We start from the raw sequence: 21034 nt of genomic DNA, 5'->3' as shown, positions 1-21034 counted from the left end.
TGGCTGGTATATTGATTTTGCCGACACTTACATGCTACTTGGGGTTCTATTGAATGACACTTTGGAGTCTGTGCGGAAAGAGAAGAGTCGTGGAATGTATGGAGCCCAAGACATTCCACGACTCTTCTCTTTCCGAACAGTCTCTCTCTACCTAGTAATTATTAGGTACTCCGTTTTTCTGACATACATTTATGAAATAATCAGTTACTATTTTTCAGTAATACATCAACATCATATATAAGTCGAAGAAAAACAAGGTGATGAAACCTGGTAAGTAAGTACAAAGCTGTATGTGTGTTCCCAATAGGTGTAAGGATTTTAGCAAAAAAAAATTAAATGTGATGTAAAATTTTACAAAAAATGTGCCAAATTATCATCATAAACTGCTAAATTCTTGGTAAGTTGCAACGTTGGCAACACTGAAGCTATCGCATGGTGTAACTAGGCTTGTCTCCAAGTGAATTCCCCTACTATTCGATATTGTTTTTCTTTTGTGACCTAGATTTTGTAATCCAGTGCGTTTGCAACTGATTTGGATCATTAAACCAAAGTATGTAATTAAAACTATAATTTATTTTAATAAGTTATTTATTGCGCAAAAGTAAATAGTTTTAGGTCGATCAATTATTGAGTTACTTTTTTTATACAAATACCACTGTCCTATTTCTTTTTTACGATAGATTACCAATTTATACCACAGATAATAAATACTACATTTCTGTTCGCTTTAACCTTGTTGCGTCGTTACTAATTCCATATTTAAACATACTAGTGCTACCCCGTTCTTGCACTAAACTGTTTATTGCTATCCCTTTCCCTAATTAATGAAAATGGCCGCATTTGCTGTGTTAATAGTGTTTTTGAACTTGGATGAGTAAACATGGAATAGTAATTTTGGTGCGTAAATTCCTAACTGTGAAATGTTTATTTTGCAAATCAACTGTTTTTCCTGCTATTGTGTCATAATATTCTTTCTAACCAACAATAGCAGTGACTTCATATTATTATGTTACGTTACGTTAATTAGTAAGTAGTTTAGAGTTAGACCAAGAAAAGTCTGCAGCGATTTTGATAGCACGCAGTGCAAGTGTTATTTACACGTCATAAATTCATAGAAGTTTGACGTTTAAAATGACACTTGCACTACGTGGGCTATCAAAATCGCTGCAGACTTTTCTCGGTCTGACTCTATGTGACTGCTACATGAAATGTGAATGTTGAAATGTTTTACTACATGATTTTAAATTTTAACGTCAACTCTGCTAACCCCATTTTTGGCCAGACTCTAAACATTAAACACAGTGTTACACTTTGGCTCATCGCATACAAGTTTTAAGTGAACATTATCAATAAAAATCATAAACAAACACAAACGCAAACTCTCAAGTGAAACCGAGAGGCCGAAACAAGGAATCCGCCGCAAAAACTCAGGGGACGATAAAGCGAAATCGCCGATGCGTTATCGAGAAAAAAAACCTAGTGCGAGCGAAACAAAAAACGTATCGTATCGCCGTTCCGCTCTAGCGCGCTCCAGCGCAGCTGCTGCGCCATTTCTTTTTTTTTTTTTTCAAATTGGATCAGAGTGACAAAGGAGTAAATTGCGCGGCTTGATCCTATGACAATTGATTGTGTTATTGTCGGGACAGATGTAAACAAGGATGGATTGTGGAAAGAGCAACGGTGTTAGCGTGATTGTCAAATAGACGTGGCGTGGGATAATCTAAACTGTGAGATCTTGCCTAAATGGGGCATATTCCTAATTTCTAAGCAGCTTTTGTTTTTGGTGTTTTTTTTTTAAGTAGGTAGACTGCATTCATGTTATGTTTAAGTTAAGTTAGCCTAAGCTATGTTTGAATTAAGCGAGAATTAGAGATTAATATTAATATATTTTTATCAAAATTATGTAGCCACATACAGTATTAAATATATTTAATAATAAATACGTATATTATTGCTCTCTTAACACTGCTGCAATGTTTACCTATGTTTGTCAGACACAAGTTTCCATTGAAATATACGAATATATTCATCTCAATCATAAATAATTTTTCACATATTTATTATCTGTTGACATTATATGATTTATGGCCCCAAGTTATTTTGTACAAGGTGTGACCAGGATTAATAAATAGTGGCATAATAAAGACATTATCTGGCAACACATTTGAAATTTTAATGTTACTGCCAAACACAGATTGACACGTAAAAAGTGATTAGCGAGTTTCGTCACAATTAGTGATACGGCCAAGTTGCAATTTTTTTATCAATATTACTGACCTTACGATGAGTCTGATGACTCTGATGATGTTTTTGATATTTTTGTCAATTACTCGTACCTATGACGAAAAAATCAGAAAAATACTCGTATGTACACAACCCGATTTCACTGACATAAAAACTCTGATACGCTTGTCAATATGTACATGTTTAAAATTGTTTATACTGTTTTACGAATAAATTGCAAATATATTGCCGATATATTTGTGCGCAGATAGCGAAGTCACCTGAGCTCGACCACCGATAATACATGTAAGCAAACGCGCTCGACTAAAACACAATCGACCTAAAGTAGACCGTATGTCGTCGGAATAAAGTATAATAATGTTTGTTTAGTCGAAGTTTTCGATCACCGTGCATCACGGTCTGCGCGTAGATCATGCTGCGCGCGCGCTGGGCCGTGGCTGCGTTTTTTCGACGGCGCTACTCAGCTTGTAATTAAAATCTCATTGTTACAGCCAAGTTCTTAATATAAGCCGCATGCTTCTATCTAATCTAACATTTATACATTTTCAAATAAACTCTAAAGAGTAAAGTAGGTAGGTTATAAACATTGATAGGAATATTATCAGTTTTATGAGTATTCCAGATTCGTTAAAGGTTAAAAGCCTTAGGTATATTTAGCAAACCAGATTGACAAGCTTTAAATGTAGATGATGATCAAATCAATCGATATTATATTTGCCCACAGCAAAATTAATAAGTATGATTAGTTTAGTACCTAGGTAAGTACTATGTTTTAATATTGGTTACTACCTGCATCAATTTTTTCATATTCATATTTTTTTCATTTGTAATTGCAAAGCCAAAAAGGATTGTCTAAACCACGTAACAATTTTGAAATCAATAAGAACATAACTTTCTCTGAACTTGGCCATGCACTCCCGAGCCCGTGCTCGTTAATGCTGTGCGGGTAACGTACTGTGCCAAGATTGATATGTTATTATAGCTCGAGTATGCATCGATATATTACGGCGCGCTCTGGAGGACTTGGCCTAATTTTCAACGCTACTTTTAAAATGTACGTTTGATTAATTTTTGTGTTTGATTTTGTTTGTATTATTGTCCGCGGTTAGTTTCAAAAGATCCATCAGAACATATGTCGGCGACGGTGATGACTGCTACCTTGGTTATGTATGTAGGGTCATTGCGCTAGTATTCGTCCAGCTTTAATTTTCGTCCACTTGACGAAATTTGAATATAAACCTACCTTGCCGCACAAATTTGGACTTATTGCAATCCTTAATGTCTAAAGAATATATCTGTCTACATAAAAATGATATTCCGCAAGTAGCAAATTCAATATGAAATACTTATATTATTTGCTACCTACTCCGTCAAGTCGACGAAAACGAGAGCATGGACGAAAACTAGCACAATGACCCTACGTGCCTTTAGAACACATAATAATACGACAATTAATCTACATTGCGCAGAAGAGAAGACTTGTTATTTATAAAATGCAACCAAAAAGAATTTACATTCTTTCCACTATAAGGTCTATGGTCGAGGTAGGTTTGACTTCCCACGCCGATTCTTAAGACTTCACCAATACCATGTTCAACTTTTTTAACCCCATTGAAAATTTAATGGAAATAACATCAACTGATTATGAGCTAATAAAGCTATAAACTAGAAAGCTCTAGCTCCCACGTTCAGTAGCAAGCGTGATTCTAATACAATAAAATCCAAAACGAATAAATATCTGTCTCGGCGAAAACACAAGTCAATTAACAGCCATTACAGTAATTAAAGATGGAAATGGCTTATTACTGAATCGATATCTGTATCAGAATCCCATTTATATTGCTATTTGTGTGAAGTGCGCTAAAAACTAGGCAACGGGAATGGTTTTTAATTCATATAGCTGTTAATGTTGCTAGATCACGAGCGGTGTGGCCAGGGTTAAGAATTGTTTGGTTTTATAATTGTTTTTTGGTTAATTATAAAACTAGGTATCTTATTACATGCTTGCTTTTGATTATTGGCATATGGTGGACGAAAATTATAGTAATAATGTATATTAATCGTCTACATTGTTTTAAGTTACCGGCATGTTTATTTAATTGCAAATTTGTAGCACTTTTGTTTGTTTCTTCTATCACATTCTTGTCCACAGATCACATACATATAAAGTTAAGACCAGATGTGTCTAATTACTAATTACCAGGAGGTTTTGACCCCCCACAGCAAAAAGAATCGATGCCCGCGAGCAATTATCATTCCACCATTATTGTTAATTATTTGTCATTACAGTGCTCTATAAAAGCCGTCTCTACCAATTACTGGAGCACCAATTTACTATTTATGTTAAGGGAATTTATTAAATATTGGTACCAATTATAGTATCTATATGGAGGATATGGGAAGTGGTTATGCTTAAGTGGGCTTCTTGGTGATACAATGAAAGAGAAGTATATAGATTGTTAAAACTTTTTTGAAAAGATGCCTATAGGTAGTACATATATGTATGATTGATGACTCATATATGACTCATATAACATAATCGGCAGCCTACTTGATGACAACAAAAACGGACAATGTCAACGCTCTCGTCAAAACGTGGCTCAAGCAAGAAGGAACGCGATCATATTTCTGTATTTAATTAAATAAAAAATATAATTGTGAGTGAAATATGTCTTCGCAATTAAGCGTGTTTTATTAATATTGAAAGAATGTTTAAAATGTTTATTTCATATGAGTTACAATCAAACAAAAGATGTCTTACTGGCGTCAATGCTTCCTAATGATTACATATGTGAGAATGGAACGTATGTCACACACGTGGTCATAATTATTTTTATATTCCCACGTGGGTTAAAGTTAACTTTCGTCGGCATGATATAATATAAAATATAGACGAAAAAAACTTACGTGACACACAGGATAAAGCATACGTACTAGATGAGAGCAATGTTTTACCTACATATTTATTCATCGTATGAGATTATTCCTAAGCTTTCTATAAGTTTACAAATATATATCAAAATTCCAACCCAAGATTTTTATAAATAAAGTATTGCAATATTTTAAGTGTGTAATTGTTCATGTTATAACCATTTTACGTGAAACGGAACGCGCATGCTGTCAAATTCATAGCTGTCAATCACACTTTATCCAACATACTAATTTTACTTATAATCATTATTTTAAGCGTGAAGCATTCACAAGTGGCTCTATATATCAATCACTCAGCCACTTAAATATATTTATAACATAGGCATCGAAAATAAACACGGTTTATGATTTATTATGAGTCGTCACCGAATTTTATCTCAATGCACCCGATAAATTTTACGATTGCAATTAAGGCGATTAACGCACGTAACTAATGATAAATGGTTTATTAATTGAATTGATATCAATCGGACATTTAGTGACAGATTTTTTGTGATAGAAATGTTTTTAAGATGGTATCGGCAAGTAATGTTGACATTTATGTTAAGTACCTATTCTCTTAAATCGTAAGACAAACATGAGAGACTTTTAGAAAAAAATATAGAGCTCTATACAGGGTGGCCCATTTAAATCGGTCAGTATGGGAAAATCTGAAACTATAAAACATACGACGACCTCTTCTTAGGAACCATGTCATCGATTTTAGTAACAAAAAAATCTGCATTCATACATTTAAAAAAAAATGTGTACTCAGCTCGAGAATCGAATCCGGACGTTTTGAAAAATAAAACTAAAATTATTTATATTTAGATATCGATTGTGTAGGTCTTAAGCAGTAAATGTTACTATGAAACATGATGTCTGAAATGAATAAAATGCATTGTTTTCATATCCTTTAATTTATTTTAGTATGTTTTCGAAATTACCACTTATATTTTTTTCAATACATTTTACATAAAAAAAATTAAATGTATGAATGCAGTTTTTCTTGTTACTATTCGATTACATGGTTCCTAAGAAGAGATCTTAACCTATATGAGGTTAAAAAAAGTAATATTGTTTTTTTATATTCTTATTGGGTCTGATTAAAAGTACGTAGTTTTACTATAGCTTTATAGAAAATCTTTTGTCTTCGAGTAGGTAATGTATTAAGATCACTTGTGTAATAAGTATATACTGTCTACTTCCTCAATCTACAATAAATAATAACGGTCAGTTCCATGACCAGTTATCTCAGGTCAAAAGTTGCAATATAACAACTATAAATACCATTTACTTCCAATAATTACAGTACCTACAATGAAGTCTTTGACTGATAACGATTCAATAATATTGGTAATAAAGGGAAATTTCATATCATTACGACTATATAAAGTCACTTCCGCCAGAATTGATATTAAAAGTATTAAAACCTCTTTCGTCAAGTGAAGACGTTGGGTCGTCGGTTAAATTGCCACCGCAGCACGTCAACGCCTATTGTGTTTAAAAAAAACACTGCGGTAATAAAAATTGACAAAATTACACGGTTTTGATTGTTGGTTCTACTGATTGCCGGCTCTCGGGAACGATTGTAAAATTACTCTATTTGAACGTTTTATTGTTATTCAAATGATACGTGTTAGTTTCGGCTTGTCATGTTATTACTGTTATTGGGTAAATGTTATGGTTAAAACCGCTTTCTACGATGATTTTATACTTTCGCTTTTTTAACAAAAATTCACTCATGGGTAATAACGGTGGCAACACCATTGTTCGATTTTTAAACTTTTAAAAAGCGGCGACATTCACCTGACCTGTTTTTCAATTCTGTTTTTACAAAAACTGGCTTTAGACGACATCTTGCCTCGCTTAAAAACCAGCAATTCAATTCTCTCCGCCGAGAAACTCACGAGTTATGATAATTAAAATAAAAACGCGTCGGATCGATTATGTCCCACTGATACGAAACTTAATTTAGTTGACGATAAAATTTGCGTACAAACAAGCATAGAGCTAAACGATTACAGCTTGAACCCTGAACAATCGATACTGAAACGCCTACAGCAATCCGATCGGATTCGATTTTACCGTTACTAATTACGCCTAAGACTTATTAAAGCATTACTGTAAGAAATTGCAGCTAGTGATTTACAGCCGCCATTTTGCGCGACATTTTAATATGCCAATGCGTTCGCGCGCTTTTTACTTTTTTTTCTTTTTTTTAATCGTGATGGGACGGCAGGTGCGTTCACAAAGTTATTCCGGCCAGTGTTCTGCAGAGTAATTTCGGCCAGTGAATGGACGCTGTGTATGGAATGGAAATTGGGGAAGCATGGATTTTTATTACGGATTTTCGGTCCGCCGTTGGGTTTTTTCGTGGAAATATGAAATCGAATTATTGGCGGATACGATACTCGGCGCGTGGAATTTTTAACCTATCGTGTCTGAAAAACGCTCCATTTTCTGAGCTAGGTTTTAGTTTCATTAAAAAACAAAAAGCTTCTTTAGTTACGGGTTTGCTTTTTATGTGTATTGGAAATTTTAAAGGAAGGCATTTATGTATTGAACTGGAGTCAAGGGTAAAGAAAACGGGTACTTTCATATAAAAATTGTTTATGGCCAGATACAGCATAGATATTAGCAATTATTTACTACGCATGGTCAAGTCAACTAACAGGCAGCCATAGCTAGGACGATCTTATCATCTTTGCGTAGGTAATGTTACTAATGCAACTATGTTGCCAATAGTCGTATAATTTTAAACGTTTATGTTATTTTTAGAATATGAGACGTATTCTGATGGCATAAACAGGTTATGAATTCCATCTGGATTCGTTATGGATACGATCCGTCAGTGTCAAAAGTGACAACCACCAGAAACGTCATTTTTGACACTGACAGAATATGGAAATGACGAATCCAGATCAAATTCATATCCTATATAACAATCAGAATACGCCTCCGGAGAGGCTATACTCATATCGGATAATTTAAATTGTAATGGAAGGTATTTTATAGTAAAATTGATATTATCGTTAGTTTTACCGGCTATTCAATTAGCGCATTAAGTAGACGTCCGAGTGACAGCCCCAATACATACATGTGACCTTTAAAGTTACGTCATTGTCAATAGAGTTGATAGCAGGGTGTCATCTGTTGGGCACTATGGCATTTGCTTTACATTCATCGTATGCAAAGAGCAATAGAGAGGCAGATAACGATTTTTCGGTGTTGGCGGTAGGCCCTCTAGTGTCTTTTAAAGTCAACTCCTAATGCCTGTACGCTATCTATGACTGAACTATACGCTAGAAACTAAATATCTTTACGATATTTGATAACTGAGGATCGCACTTCGGAACCCACTTCCATCAAAGCGAATCTGAAGACTCTGTTTTCTACAAAGATCTTTATTCTTGTAACAGTAAGAGTCATTATTGCTGACATGGATGTTGATGTAACGTGATCCGAAGCCGACGTGACCACGATTTACACTTTATCTGATTGGTCATACGCAATGGTCTTTATTTATCTTTTCAGCTATTTTTCCTTGAAACCAATAACTATTTGGATGTTGCCAGTTTTCCATTAAATTAAGCTCAGCAGTTATCGTATACCTGTGTATATAGACATGTGCGACATGCAAGCGGCTGAATGGCGTCTGATCGCACAGGATAGGAACGAATGGCGAAATTTTGTAGTTCTAAGGAAAAAGGCAGAAAAAACTTTTAAAAAACCAAATAGGCCATTGCCATTGCAGAAAGGAAGAGCCGCTTATTAAAGTTGTGCAGCATAGTTGTAGTATTGGACTATAATTGGGTCATGGGTGCATATGCCTTTCTATCACTTTGGCATATTGGAGCTTGGAACTATGACAAAGACCAAAGTCCTCAGTGAATAGTCCTCTTATTACAAAAGGCATAAGGTCCACCGATAGACAAGTTAAGAGTTTTGCTGTAAGTACCTGTTTGCTGAAGACAGCGATGTCCTCATTAAAAGACTCTGAGGAGCAGACGTCACCGCCGGCCACGCCGGGGTCGCGCGGGGTGCACGTTGCCAGCTCGCACTTCTCGAAGATCAGCGCCAGCAGGGGAAACAGGGGGTGCCTGGAACAGGTTGCCAATTAGTCAGCTTATAGTTTTGGTGCATTGTAATGCTGGTCACACAGGGGTAGTGAGGCAGTAAAGTGAACAGAACAGCACGGCAATGTGGAGACCGTCTGCATGCTCTTTCGTCGCTTCTAACTCTTGCGCACACATATTCCATTTACAGAAGGTCGGTAGAGCTAATGGAGCGAAGTTCTTCCTTTCTGACTGTGGACGACGTACGTATACAAATAAGAGAGTATTTGCCCTGTGACAGTTTTCTCAACGAAACATTTTCTATACCTGTCCTCTCCGCATTGAAAATACAATTTGAACCCTAGGACAAGAATACTGTCAGGACCGCAATGAAGGCAGGACAGCCAATAGCTAGCCCGTCTATTTTTTCGGGGCAAACGACACCCCTCACCACATGTTTTATCGACGGCCCTGCGACGATAAGTAGGACAGTGTAGTTCTCGATGCAAGTTTTGTTGACGTGATAATATTGGTGGTTTATGTGCTATGAATATTATTACAAATATTCAATAACGCAAAATTTTAAGTGTCCCAAACTTAAGCCTTAAATCCTAAATAAATCTTTATCTTAACTTTAAAGCAAATCAAAGCCACACGCTCTTCAGTCGCGGCAAATCTTATAAATTCAAACAATAGGATAATTGAGTGCGCGAGTGAGATGAGATGCAGATTGTGATGAGACGTGCTGCCGATATCATCTAGTGTCTTGGATGTGGGGTCCCAGTGTAAGCGACATACGGTCACACTGTTACTACTTTGAAAAAAATCTCGTATCTACATCTACTCAAAGTTGAAAGGCAGTAACTCTGTATGCATCCCATACACAGAGACCACATTTTTCTTTTGATTGACAGAACAAGATACGAGTTTTAAAGTAATGTCGATTGTTGGCTAAAAAAATTCTAATAAAAAGTTGACCCAAATTGACATATAAAAGCAGTTTGTGTATATAACATATATCTTACGTCTTTTATATTTACATTTTTTTGTTCTTGCATATTTAGAATGCTTTGACGTACGCGCGTAAAAATTGACCTAAATAGCTATCTAGTGAGAGATAAAATGGCTAGTAATGTTTCATCAATATTCAATACATCGATATCACTGAAAGCAATCTTTACGGCATTTTAGCATGTGAAAATTGCGTATAATTTATTCCCTGCAATCAAGAAATACTGTAATTAATCTAAAAACTAACTTTCTCAAGCATTTCACAAGCTAAAAAATACTTTTACGATTACGACAAAACAAATAGTAAAAACTGGCGTGTGAACATCTTTAAATCAAAGTGATAACGATTTACGAGCGTTATGGAGTTTATAGCAGAAAATTAAAAGTCATAATATGAAAATACACTTCTTATTATTAGCCATTATCATAATACGCGGTTATTGTACTCACACGGTTACGCATCTACGCACTAAACACAAGAAATGGCGTAAAACAAATAAAATACAGTACTTGAAAGTGTAAGAATAAGAAAGCTATTAAAAAAAGGTGACCTTTAAATACGCCACAGCTCGTATTTACGGCGGGAAATTAAAAATATTCATTGTTTATACTCGGTTAGATTTATTCGAACATGGATGCAACGAAGCATTGAGTTATGAATAATTTAATGTCATAAAATCCGTGGTTTATGGTTTTATATACTTACATGTAATAAAAATAAAGAAACCGAGAAACGTCAAACAGCGTTTTAATCAAATTTTGACCTAGATCTGATTTGATATTACGTTTTGTGTAAAAATATGTTTCTAATAAGTACTTACCAACAAAACCAAATAGTATTCGTATGTGTTGACAGCAACAATTTCGTGAAGTTTGTATTCATAAATTGGCAATTATAGCAAAAAAAAGTATAGGCATATGATAATAAAATAAATCACAACAAAATATTGCCTTATGGCATTAAGGCCGCCATTTGTACTTTCTTGTAATGTGCAATAAAGGTTAAATAAATAAAATTCCTTTCAACTAACTGATACTTCCTCCCCAATTTTTAACTTAACATCAGAGCCCGTACCGTGCGTCACTGACAGTGTCAAAATTGACACATAGGTACGCTATCGAGAACGTAATTTACTTTCTATACATCTCGTTCGCACTAATATGGGAGTGATGCGAGCGAGATGTATTAGAAAGTAAATTACGTTCTCGATGGAGTTTATGTCAGTGCCAAACTGATGGTAGCCGTACACGATCACAATTTTATGGAACAAAACAAAATGGTAGCTAATGAAATTCGCTCTCACTGGCTCCCGCCCTCTGTTGACAAGTTTTGGTCTGATAAAACTAAGCTCCTTGTAATGGAGCAAGTGGCAGAGGTCGCGCCTCTGACTGATACCATCTCATCACGGCTATAAAGCACAAATTTTGACCAAACATTTAGTATAATGTATTTTCCGAGTTTAGATGGAGATTTAATGGGGCTAAAAGTTTTATAGCGATAAAGATTGGTTTTAATTTCAAAGTATGTTACGTCAAATAAAGGACAATATTTATCTGGAGATAATCTTTCTTAAACTGAACTGTATTTCTGAATGGTCTGTTCAAGATTCTTATCGAGAAATAGTAATTAGCAAGCTAAAGCTAAAAACTATTGAAATTCCAACGGATAACTCTTTCGCATTACTATTCACGCTATGCCACAAATAGCAACCATAAATAACAAATATCATAAAAAAATTAAAATCTGAATCAATTTTCCTATTTATCTCGTCCATAAATTAACAGTATCGACTCGTGCGCAGCTGTTAATGTCACTGATAGCTGCTGTTAGAGCCATCAATGTCCTAATATGTCACATTATTTACGTTGTTAGGCTGCTGGTTATATTGATATTAATATATATTAGTTTTCTAAACAGTAATAAATGTGATGTAGGTGAAGATTGGAATATTCACAAATATGTAACTCTTAAGGAAACGGAGGAAGCTGTTAAATATGAAAACGAAGATATAAACGTAAAAGTGGACGCTTCTCAAAAAACATGTTGAGTTCATAAATAACTCATAGAACGAAATCGAAGCAAGGAATTGAAAGCCATCGTTAGGCTTGAGACCAACTAAACGAAAAGCAATCACGTAAGTACCTACAGGGAAGTCAAGAAGGTTTTAAACAGAATCAGACGGAGAGACCTGGTCGTTCCATCAGTTACACCGGCAAGTATAATTCATACAGTTGTAAAAATCGTGGAAACAATCATAAGAAGTTTCCTTTTTACACAAAGTTTCAATGTAATGAACTTGAATCACAAAAAAAAACGAAAATATTTGGCATAATAATAACAAACAGAGATTATGACGTATCACACTATCAGATAACCCTCTGCTGAGCATGATACGGATCCATAATTATGTCTATATCAGGTAATAACTGATAGTGCGTGTCGTAACGATTGGAGAGTGCTAGTTCCAAGAATTAATGCTGATGTTGCTATTGTTGCTGGTGGAAAATTGAAACTAGACAACCATGTCAATTGCTTAGCAGAAGTCATAATGAATTATGACGAAGATAAAGACTTTACTTTAAAAAGAATTTACATGAATTTAATAAAACTAATTTATGCCACGAATGAAAAGATAATGCACCTAAAGAGGGATCAAACTGAATTTTCATTATGTAATAAATAAGGTGTTCTGAAGAACAGCAATACCTATATGTAGTAGAAGATTTATCTAAGGGCAGCAAACCATTCCAATGTTACCTCATGAATTAAATCAAATGTAAACATGAAAATCAGGATCGACTCTCTATCCAAAATCAATATTAAAAAATGGGTGCCAATAAAGTACCCTGAGGTACTCTTAATTTTTATTAAATTAAGCCTTAAGAGGCCGCATGCCTTAGGATCTAGGAAATTTAAAGAAGAGTTTACCAGCTCATCAAAAATATAGAAACATCACACGTTACCACCGGACTCACCCGTATATTGCGTCCTTGTCTCTCTTATGGACAAGCGGCTCGCCAGGCAGCGCGTGCGCGGGCGCCGCCGGCGGGGGGTAGTGGACCGCGGGGAGGTGGGGGTGCGTCAGTCTGTGCTCGTGGTACATCGCGCCCCCCTCCATGTAACCACCCCCGTGGAGGCCCTCGTCGTACTGCAAGATTAGAAAGACAAGAAATTAAGGTTAGGAGAGGTGATATACCAGGGCTTTATTAGAAAGGAAAAAATAGGCCAGAATGAAAAGATATAGAACCCGTCTATGCTAACGTTGCAAATCTATGCTAACAGAACAAAATAAGCGGTGTCATTATAAAACGTCACAATTTCATAAAAATGTGGCATTATGGACGACATTGCCACACTTTGTCATTGCAAATGCCATGCAGAATCAGCTTGATTTAACTAGTATTATCAAAAAAAAATGAAATAAAGACATGCTGGGTTATTATTTCGTATTAAAAAAATAAGATATAATAAATTGTGGTCAGATCATGCTACGGCTGCTCCAAGAATGACGGGTGTGTTAGTGACTCAAATTGCTGGTTTTGATTTTTGTGGAGTCACTGCACACCTGTCTCTAACCGTTTAAAAAATGACAGGAAATATTCTATTATATAGTATTACAAGAGGTATATAACTTCATAATGAATATTTTTCGTCACATCTTCATACATTGTCATCTTTAAAAATCTTGATAATGTTCATCAAAAACCAATAAACATCTATTTTGCAAAGAGACAAGTCATCGCGTCTAAAGGCATTACAAACCAGAATACATCCCTTCACCTCTCATTCTATTTAAGTGCCCAAAAAAGGGACAAAACATAATCCTTTTACACCTCTCTTACAATTAAAAAGTTTTAAGTTGTCCAAAAAGAACGAAGGGCACTGAATATTCATTAAAATAGTCGAGTCATCGACCGATGGCTATCGGACATCAATTAAACTTGCTTAAGCTTTTAAAATGTATTCCCTTAAGATTACGGGGCTTAAAGAATATTTGACAGGCCACTTAGTGCCGGTTTTGTCTTTCAAATAATTGTTATTAATTGAGATTACCTCTATTTTACCAACAAATTTTGTATGTTCAAACCTTTCACATATACCAAACAAAAGTGTGTTTACGAACAATAGAACACGCTTTGAAAACTCCACAAAATTGAGATATGTACTGGCTTAAAGGACTAGCACCCAAGCCATAATAGTTAAAAAAAAAAGAAATATGTATCATCTTAAAATGTTCCAAACCGCACGTAGCGGGTACATATTATATGAATAGACCCAACGATTTTGAAGAGCGGGTCTGCTATCAAATACAGTGACTGTGCAATTTGGACCGATCGATGCGTCATTACCTCGCCTAAAACGTTAGTAGACATTTTCGTTGTCGTAGGCATGACAAACACGCTCCGATAAATTTAAGGTTCGAAAAATGCCTTAACTTTTTTTTCTACGCGGAAGCACTGGCTGAAATTTCTGCGCCGCAGAAAAAAAGTTTGTGTAGTTGGGAAAGCTAGTAAGTAGACATCAAATGTATCTCATTTTCACTTCTTATAAACATCCTGTGTCAATATTTTAAACCTATACCGGAACACATAACTGTCGACGTTAGTTGGACTGTGGGTTTTTATTGCCATTCTACTGTTTTTTTCATATTTCTACGCGCAATATCAGTTTCAGTCGATAAAGTAAGCACTAGGTCTCGTTACTGGCTACCTACTTAGCACTGGCTATGGCGAGTAAACAATACATACACGTACCGACAGCATGTTCGTACAAGCAATTGAAAAAATAAATGCTTGTCGTTGAAATAAATATGACGCCTTCGAGCATCTTGCATATAAAATAACCTTATCTTAAGTTTGATAGCTATCATAAAGAGTTTTCGACAATTTTAAAGCCCCTAAAATCTTCTCTATGTTTTTTTTTTAGTTAAGTAACTGGCCGTAAAGAAAGATCCAAAATACATACATATTATAGTATGTCAAACAACTTTGTCAGTAGGAAAAGGCGCGAAATTTAAATTTTCTATGGGACAATAACCCTTCGCGTCTACATTTTTCAAATTTGCCGCTTTTTTCTACTAACGGGGAGGGCTTGACAGACTATACGAGGGGCGTTCAATATATAATGAGAATGAGATGCAAACTCTTTAAATATTAGGAAAGTAAATACTGGCCGGTAAAGCTAATCTACCTAGCTGATTGCCATGAAAAAAAAAACTAACTGTTTTTTGTTTAAAAAAAAATACGGCGATTTCTTTGCGATGCTGTTGAGTACGTTAGCGAAAATGGAGAAAATTGAACTGCGCGCCGTTATTAAATACTTGTGTTTGAAAAATTTTTCTACGGACCAAGTCAATTTAGATTTACGGGACACTTTAAGGTCTAATGCTCCTCCGTATTCGACAGTTACACGTTGGTGCGCCGAATTTAGACGTGGAAGAACATCGACCATGGATGACCCCCGCTCCGGACGCCCTACTACAGCAGTAACTGAAGAAATTGTGAAAAAAGTCGAAAACTTAGTTTTGGCGGATCGTCGTGTCACGGTTCGTTTTATTGCTGAAAATGTAAAGATTTCAACGGGGAGCGTGCATAATATTTTACATTAACGCTTGGGTATGAAAAAGGTATCAGCGCGTTGGGTACCCAGAATGCTTACTGACACGCAAAAACAAACTAGAGTCGAGATTTGTCAAGAAGCTTTGGACTTGATACAGCAAGACCGGGAACTTTTTTTGGCGCGATTTATAACAATGGACGAAACATGGCTCCATCATTACGACCCTGAAACGAAACTGCAGTCTATGACATGGAAAAGGCTATCATCTCCAACTCCGAAGAAATTCAAGGTGGGCCCATCTGCCGATAAGGTCATGGGCTCTGTTTTTTGGGATGGTAAAGGGGTCGTAGTGATTGAGTATCTCGAGCATGGAGCCACTATTACGGGCTCTTTATATGCCAAACAAATAGCAACATTGCGCAATGAGATCCGTGAAAAACGGCGAGGTAAACTCTCGAAAATTGTGTTGTTCCATCAGGACAATACACCGGCACACAAGTCCGCCGTTGCAATGGCTGCAATACGTGATGCTGGGTTCGATATCCTTAAGCATCCTCCGTATTCACCAGATGATTAGTGATTTCTACCTATTTCCGAGATTGAAGAAATACCTAAGAGGCAAGAAATTTGAAGACGACGACGCGGTAGTCGCTGCAGTACAAGATTTTTTAAGTACTCAAGATAAAACCTTTTTTAGAAATGGAATATTAAGTTTAGAAAAAAGATATACTAAGTGTATTATGCTAAAAGGTGACTATGTCGAAAAATAAAATAACATTTAATAAAAGTTGTATATAACATACTCATTCTCACTTTTTATTGAACGCCCCTCGTAATTAGAATAATTACATATACGAAATAATTAAAATGATCGATTTCTTTATCACAAAATCAAAAACTAGGGAACAGGCGAATTTGATTAATCCCATACGATCGCGTATCGATACGAAATATTGTCACATAAAATTTATCTTTATATCTTTATGATTATAATAATCACTATTAAGATTGAATAGATGTTATGTGAACGCGGTTTGTTATTGATAATATTCCTTTTACAAGTAAACATACCTTATGCGTACCACTATTTTTATATGAGTAGGTATTCATAATTTTAATTTTTAACAAGCAGAAACGTCTGCGACAATGCTATTAAGCTTAGAATAAGCGGAAAATTACTGTCTTGGGTGAGACTTGAACTCACGGCCTCTGGATCGATAATCCAGCGCTATTGTCATCTGAGCCACCAAGACCTCGTCCATAGCAGCAAAGGGGACCGAAGACAGTAATTTTTCCACTTTTAAATTTATTCTGAGTAAGTAGGTAATATCTATATAAAAAAGGAGGTAGAATGTGTTTTTTTACAACTACGTGGACATCGAGTACACGTCGCGAGCTCGATCAGTATTAGTACCTATCAGATCAGGTGCAGGTTTATGCTCCAATCAGAAATCCTCAAAAACCGATCAAAACATGCCGTGCGTTTATTCTCATCTATTATTACGTGAACCGCTTAAAAAACCTAAATACATCAATTCTTCCGTTTCCAGTTTTTTTCAAAGTGGGTTATCGATTTGGTTCCCCATTGTTTTGCTGACGCTACGTAGTGTATGGTATTGCATTCACGGGACTTTATTAGTTACCGCCGATGTTAAGAGCAGTAATTGTTTTAGTGCGAATATTGCTCGGGATTGCTGATAAGCTCAATATTAATACTGCTGGGAATAAAGGTGACATAACGTGGGAAAGGTTAGAAACGGGTACAAAACTACAAACTCTTGGAGTGCATTAAAAAGCTGTTTTTTTTTTCTTCTAGAATCAATGAAAGAAATCATCTAATTCGGAAATAATGCTGATAGCGTAATTTTGTTTGGGTAAAACTCCGTTGAAATTAATGAAATCATCCTGTCGAAAAACTAGCCTAAAAATGACAGCATTTAGGTATGTGGTGGCAATGTTCACATATGAAAAATATCATTCATTCAAACGCCTTGCCGATAATGTGGTGCTCAGATATTTGTGAGCTTCTTGTCCGATATAAATGACAGTACAACTGTTCGTTAAATTAATTGATGGCATCTTTTTCACACCCCTTATAAATATTCACTTTTGTATCAAATAATACCCTTATAGTATATTTAATAAAACGAATTGGCATAAATACAAAGTACCCGCGTATAAAACATAAGTATTTAAGTAACCCCTAATAAGCTATATAAACCGCAAAACTCCCGATTCGGTCATAAAAAATTCAACGCTAAATTACACACCGCAAACATCACTGAAGGGAAATTAAATCATTACTTAAAACTGCAGTAACACAATAATGTTCGTTATTAGCCATTTACTAAACCTTTATACGACCATTATAGGACTATAACTAAAGGGACGTAGAGTAGTAATCTAGCGTTTGCTCCCTAGGTTATGGTATATTAAGCAAATTATGGACTAGAAACCAGAGCCTGCTACATTGATTTAAGTACTATTAATCGGAGCCACCTGTAGGCCTATATCGCAGGTGGTCGGGTAATAGTTATATAGTGGGCCTTTTCAAGGTGTTTTATGGGGGTTATAATTAATATTAGGTTTTTTAGCCAGTCCGTTATTCATTTGCTTTAATTAGTTGTATAATTGCTGGATATGTTTTATTCATGCATGAAAACTAAACTGCTTTTAATTGGTAGAGGTAATTTTAGAATGCCTTACTCTATATTTATCGTATATTTTGAAATAGAAATTTAGTAGGCAGTTTAACGTAAAATACATAAAGGTATAATAAAGTGTAGCGTAGTCTTTTTGCATAATCCCTACATAATATCATAAATACGAAAATAACTCTGTCTGTTTGTCTGTTACCCCTTCACGCTTAAACAGGTGACCCGATTCAGAAAGAAGCTATAGTAACCTATACTTTAACCACGTACAGTCACCAGCACAAATATATGACTGTGGGCAGCCGTGCAAAAATATCTGATGCTCCATTGGAGGCATAAGTATATGACGACACTACCTCGGTAAAAATATGTGATGCTTTGTGGCCGGCAAAAATATCGTTAGTCTGTATCCGCATAAATATCGGATCGGGTCGCTTAAAAATATTTGATTACTCATAAAAATCAAAATTATCTGATTACTCTCATCTGGCATAAATATCTCTCCACTGTGAAAGCAAATACATCGGATGGACGACGGACCGCCTATTATAATATCTGACACGTTGGAAAATCACAAATATGTTATCGACCTTCAAAACGAACCATACATGTTTGGTATAGAGCCGTAAATTGTATGAAGTGATTTGACAATCCACGAAAAGAGTGCAGACTTGTCATTGTATATGTCTGTCTCACATTATATTCTATCATCGATTTGACGGAATAAAATGTATATAATTTATTTGTAAATTTGAAGGCATTGCAATCATATCATGAATCTAGTATATAACTGGATCTGGCATGAGGGGTGGGGGAAATGACCGAACGGGATAGTCTTATGTATCATTCAGTAGGAGTAGCAGCGAAAGCGCTATTATTGTTTGTCCTTGTCACAGTCCACAAGTTGACTTCTTTATCATCCTTTTTATGTAAGAAGGAGGTTTATTAGTTTTATTACACATCTTCTATTAAAAGTCTACCTGAATTATGTCACAATTTAAAATTGCAAATGAAATACGTGAGACAGACATATGCAATGACAAGTCTGCACTCTTTTCGTGAATTGTCAAATCACTTCATACAATTTAAGGCTCTATTCTATCCAGGTATGGTTCGTTTTTGCCGATTGATGACATACATATTTCATAATTTCGTGTCAGATATATAGGCGGTCCGTCTGCCATCCCATGTATTTGCATTCACAGTGGAGAGATATTTATGCCAGATGAGAGTAATCACATAATTTTTATTTTTATGACTCGTCAAATATTTTTAAGCGACCCGATCCGATATTTATGCGGATACAGACTAACGATGTTTTTGCCGGCCACAAAGCATCACATATTTTTACCGAGGTAGTGTCGTCATATACTTATGCCTCCAATGGAGCATCAGATATTTTTGCATGGCTGCCCACAGTCATATATTTTCGCTGGTGACTGTACATGTGTAAGAAAAAAATATAATAAGTACCTAGTCTATAGAAATAAAAAAACTTTAATATGTACAGTCAGCAGCAATAGTTGCTAAGCGGGCCAGGCGTTCAAAATGATCTTGACGCGACTTTATTGTTAAGAGAATAAGAGCGCGTCAAGGTAATTTTGAACACCTCGCCCGCTTAGCAACTTCTGCTGCTGACTGTACCTGCAATTTTAATACCAACCTCAATTGTATTCAATCAATAGAAAGGATTTAATTGAATTGAACGTGTAAAGATAACAGCTTTTGTATTAACCGGTATTAGATATGGCCCTTTACCTATCAATGCGTTTCGCCAAGACTATACACACGGTATACACCTACGCGTAAGGAAAACCCACTATTGTACTGTAAAATACAGAATTATCCGTTACCCGAACCTCATTACCAGCGATTTAATAACAAATCATATGCAATTCCAAACCGTACAAATCTAGCATAGATAATAAAATAATGCCAGTTATAACGTGGTTAGCCTAGCCTGTATAGTCGGTTCAATTAAGACCTGTGTACACTCGACTTTAATAACTGCGCATTAATTATGCCGTCTAACGATTTCGCACTATTCGAATTCCTAGCTATGCCTAGGTTTAAACGACTCCGTTGTGACTGCATTTTTTACTATTAGCAATTATTTATAGGTATTATCTTTTTCCCTCCTATTTGTACCATGCAAATGTGAAATTTCGAATGTTTTTTTTACGATTATGATTGTTTTTAGACGACGCATTCTCTTGTCTATTTATATTTGTATAAAATTAGTCATTTAATGTGTCATTGACCTCCTAGCCCAGCCGGTAGTGACCCTGCTACGAACCAAAGGGGCTACCGCGAAAACCGAAATTCGCAAATTGCAGGCATTTTTCTCTGTCACTCTAATTACGCCTTCATTGGAGTAAAAGAGAAAGATCCCCGCAATTTGCGTAATTCGGTTTTCGCGGTAGCCTCTCAGGAAGTATGTTAATATATCATCGTCTAGTCCTATAACATTTATTTATTGACAGTATCGTAAAACTATCAAATCAATGGATAAAGTGATGCATAGATCTATGCAAAACTGGATCAATAAAACTACTAATATTATACAGCTGATTTTAAACTCGTTTGATTCCTTTAAA

The 21034-nt window shown here is 35.6% G+C and overlaps 1 protein-coding gene across 1 annotated transcript in view; it reads right to left on the bottom strand.

Annotated features, from left to right (window-relative positions):
- LOC134655852 (homeobox protein homothorax) overlaps positions 1-21034 on the bottom strand; it is a 357906-nt gene that overhangs the window by 321322 nt on the left and 15550 nt on the right. The window contains exons 2-3 of the mRNA XM_063511342.1: positions 13200-13372; positions 9116-9257 (exon numbers count right to left, since the gene is read on the bottom strand). Of these exons, the coding sequence (XP_063367412.1) occupies positions 9116-9257; positions 13200-13372 (315 nt within the window). The remainder of the gene's footprint in view (positions 1-9115; positions 9258-13199; positions 13373-21034) is intronic.

The sequence above is a fragment of the Cydia amplana genome, chromosome 17 (assembly GCF_948474715.1).
Source record: "Cydia amplana chromosome 17, ilCydAmpl1.1, whole genome shotgun sequence".
Taxonomy (NCBI): Eukaryota; Metazoa; Arthropoda; class Insecta; order Lepidoptera; family Tortricidae; genus Cydia; species Cydia amplana.
This window is presented reverse-complemented; position numbering and strand designations above follow the sequence as displayed.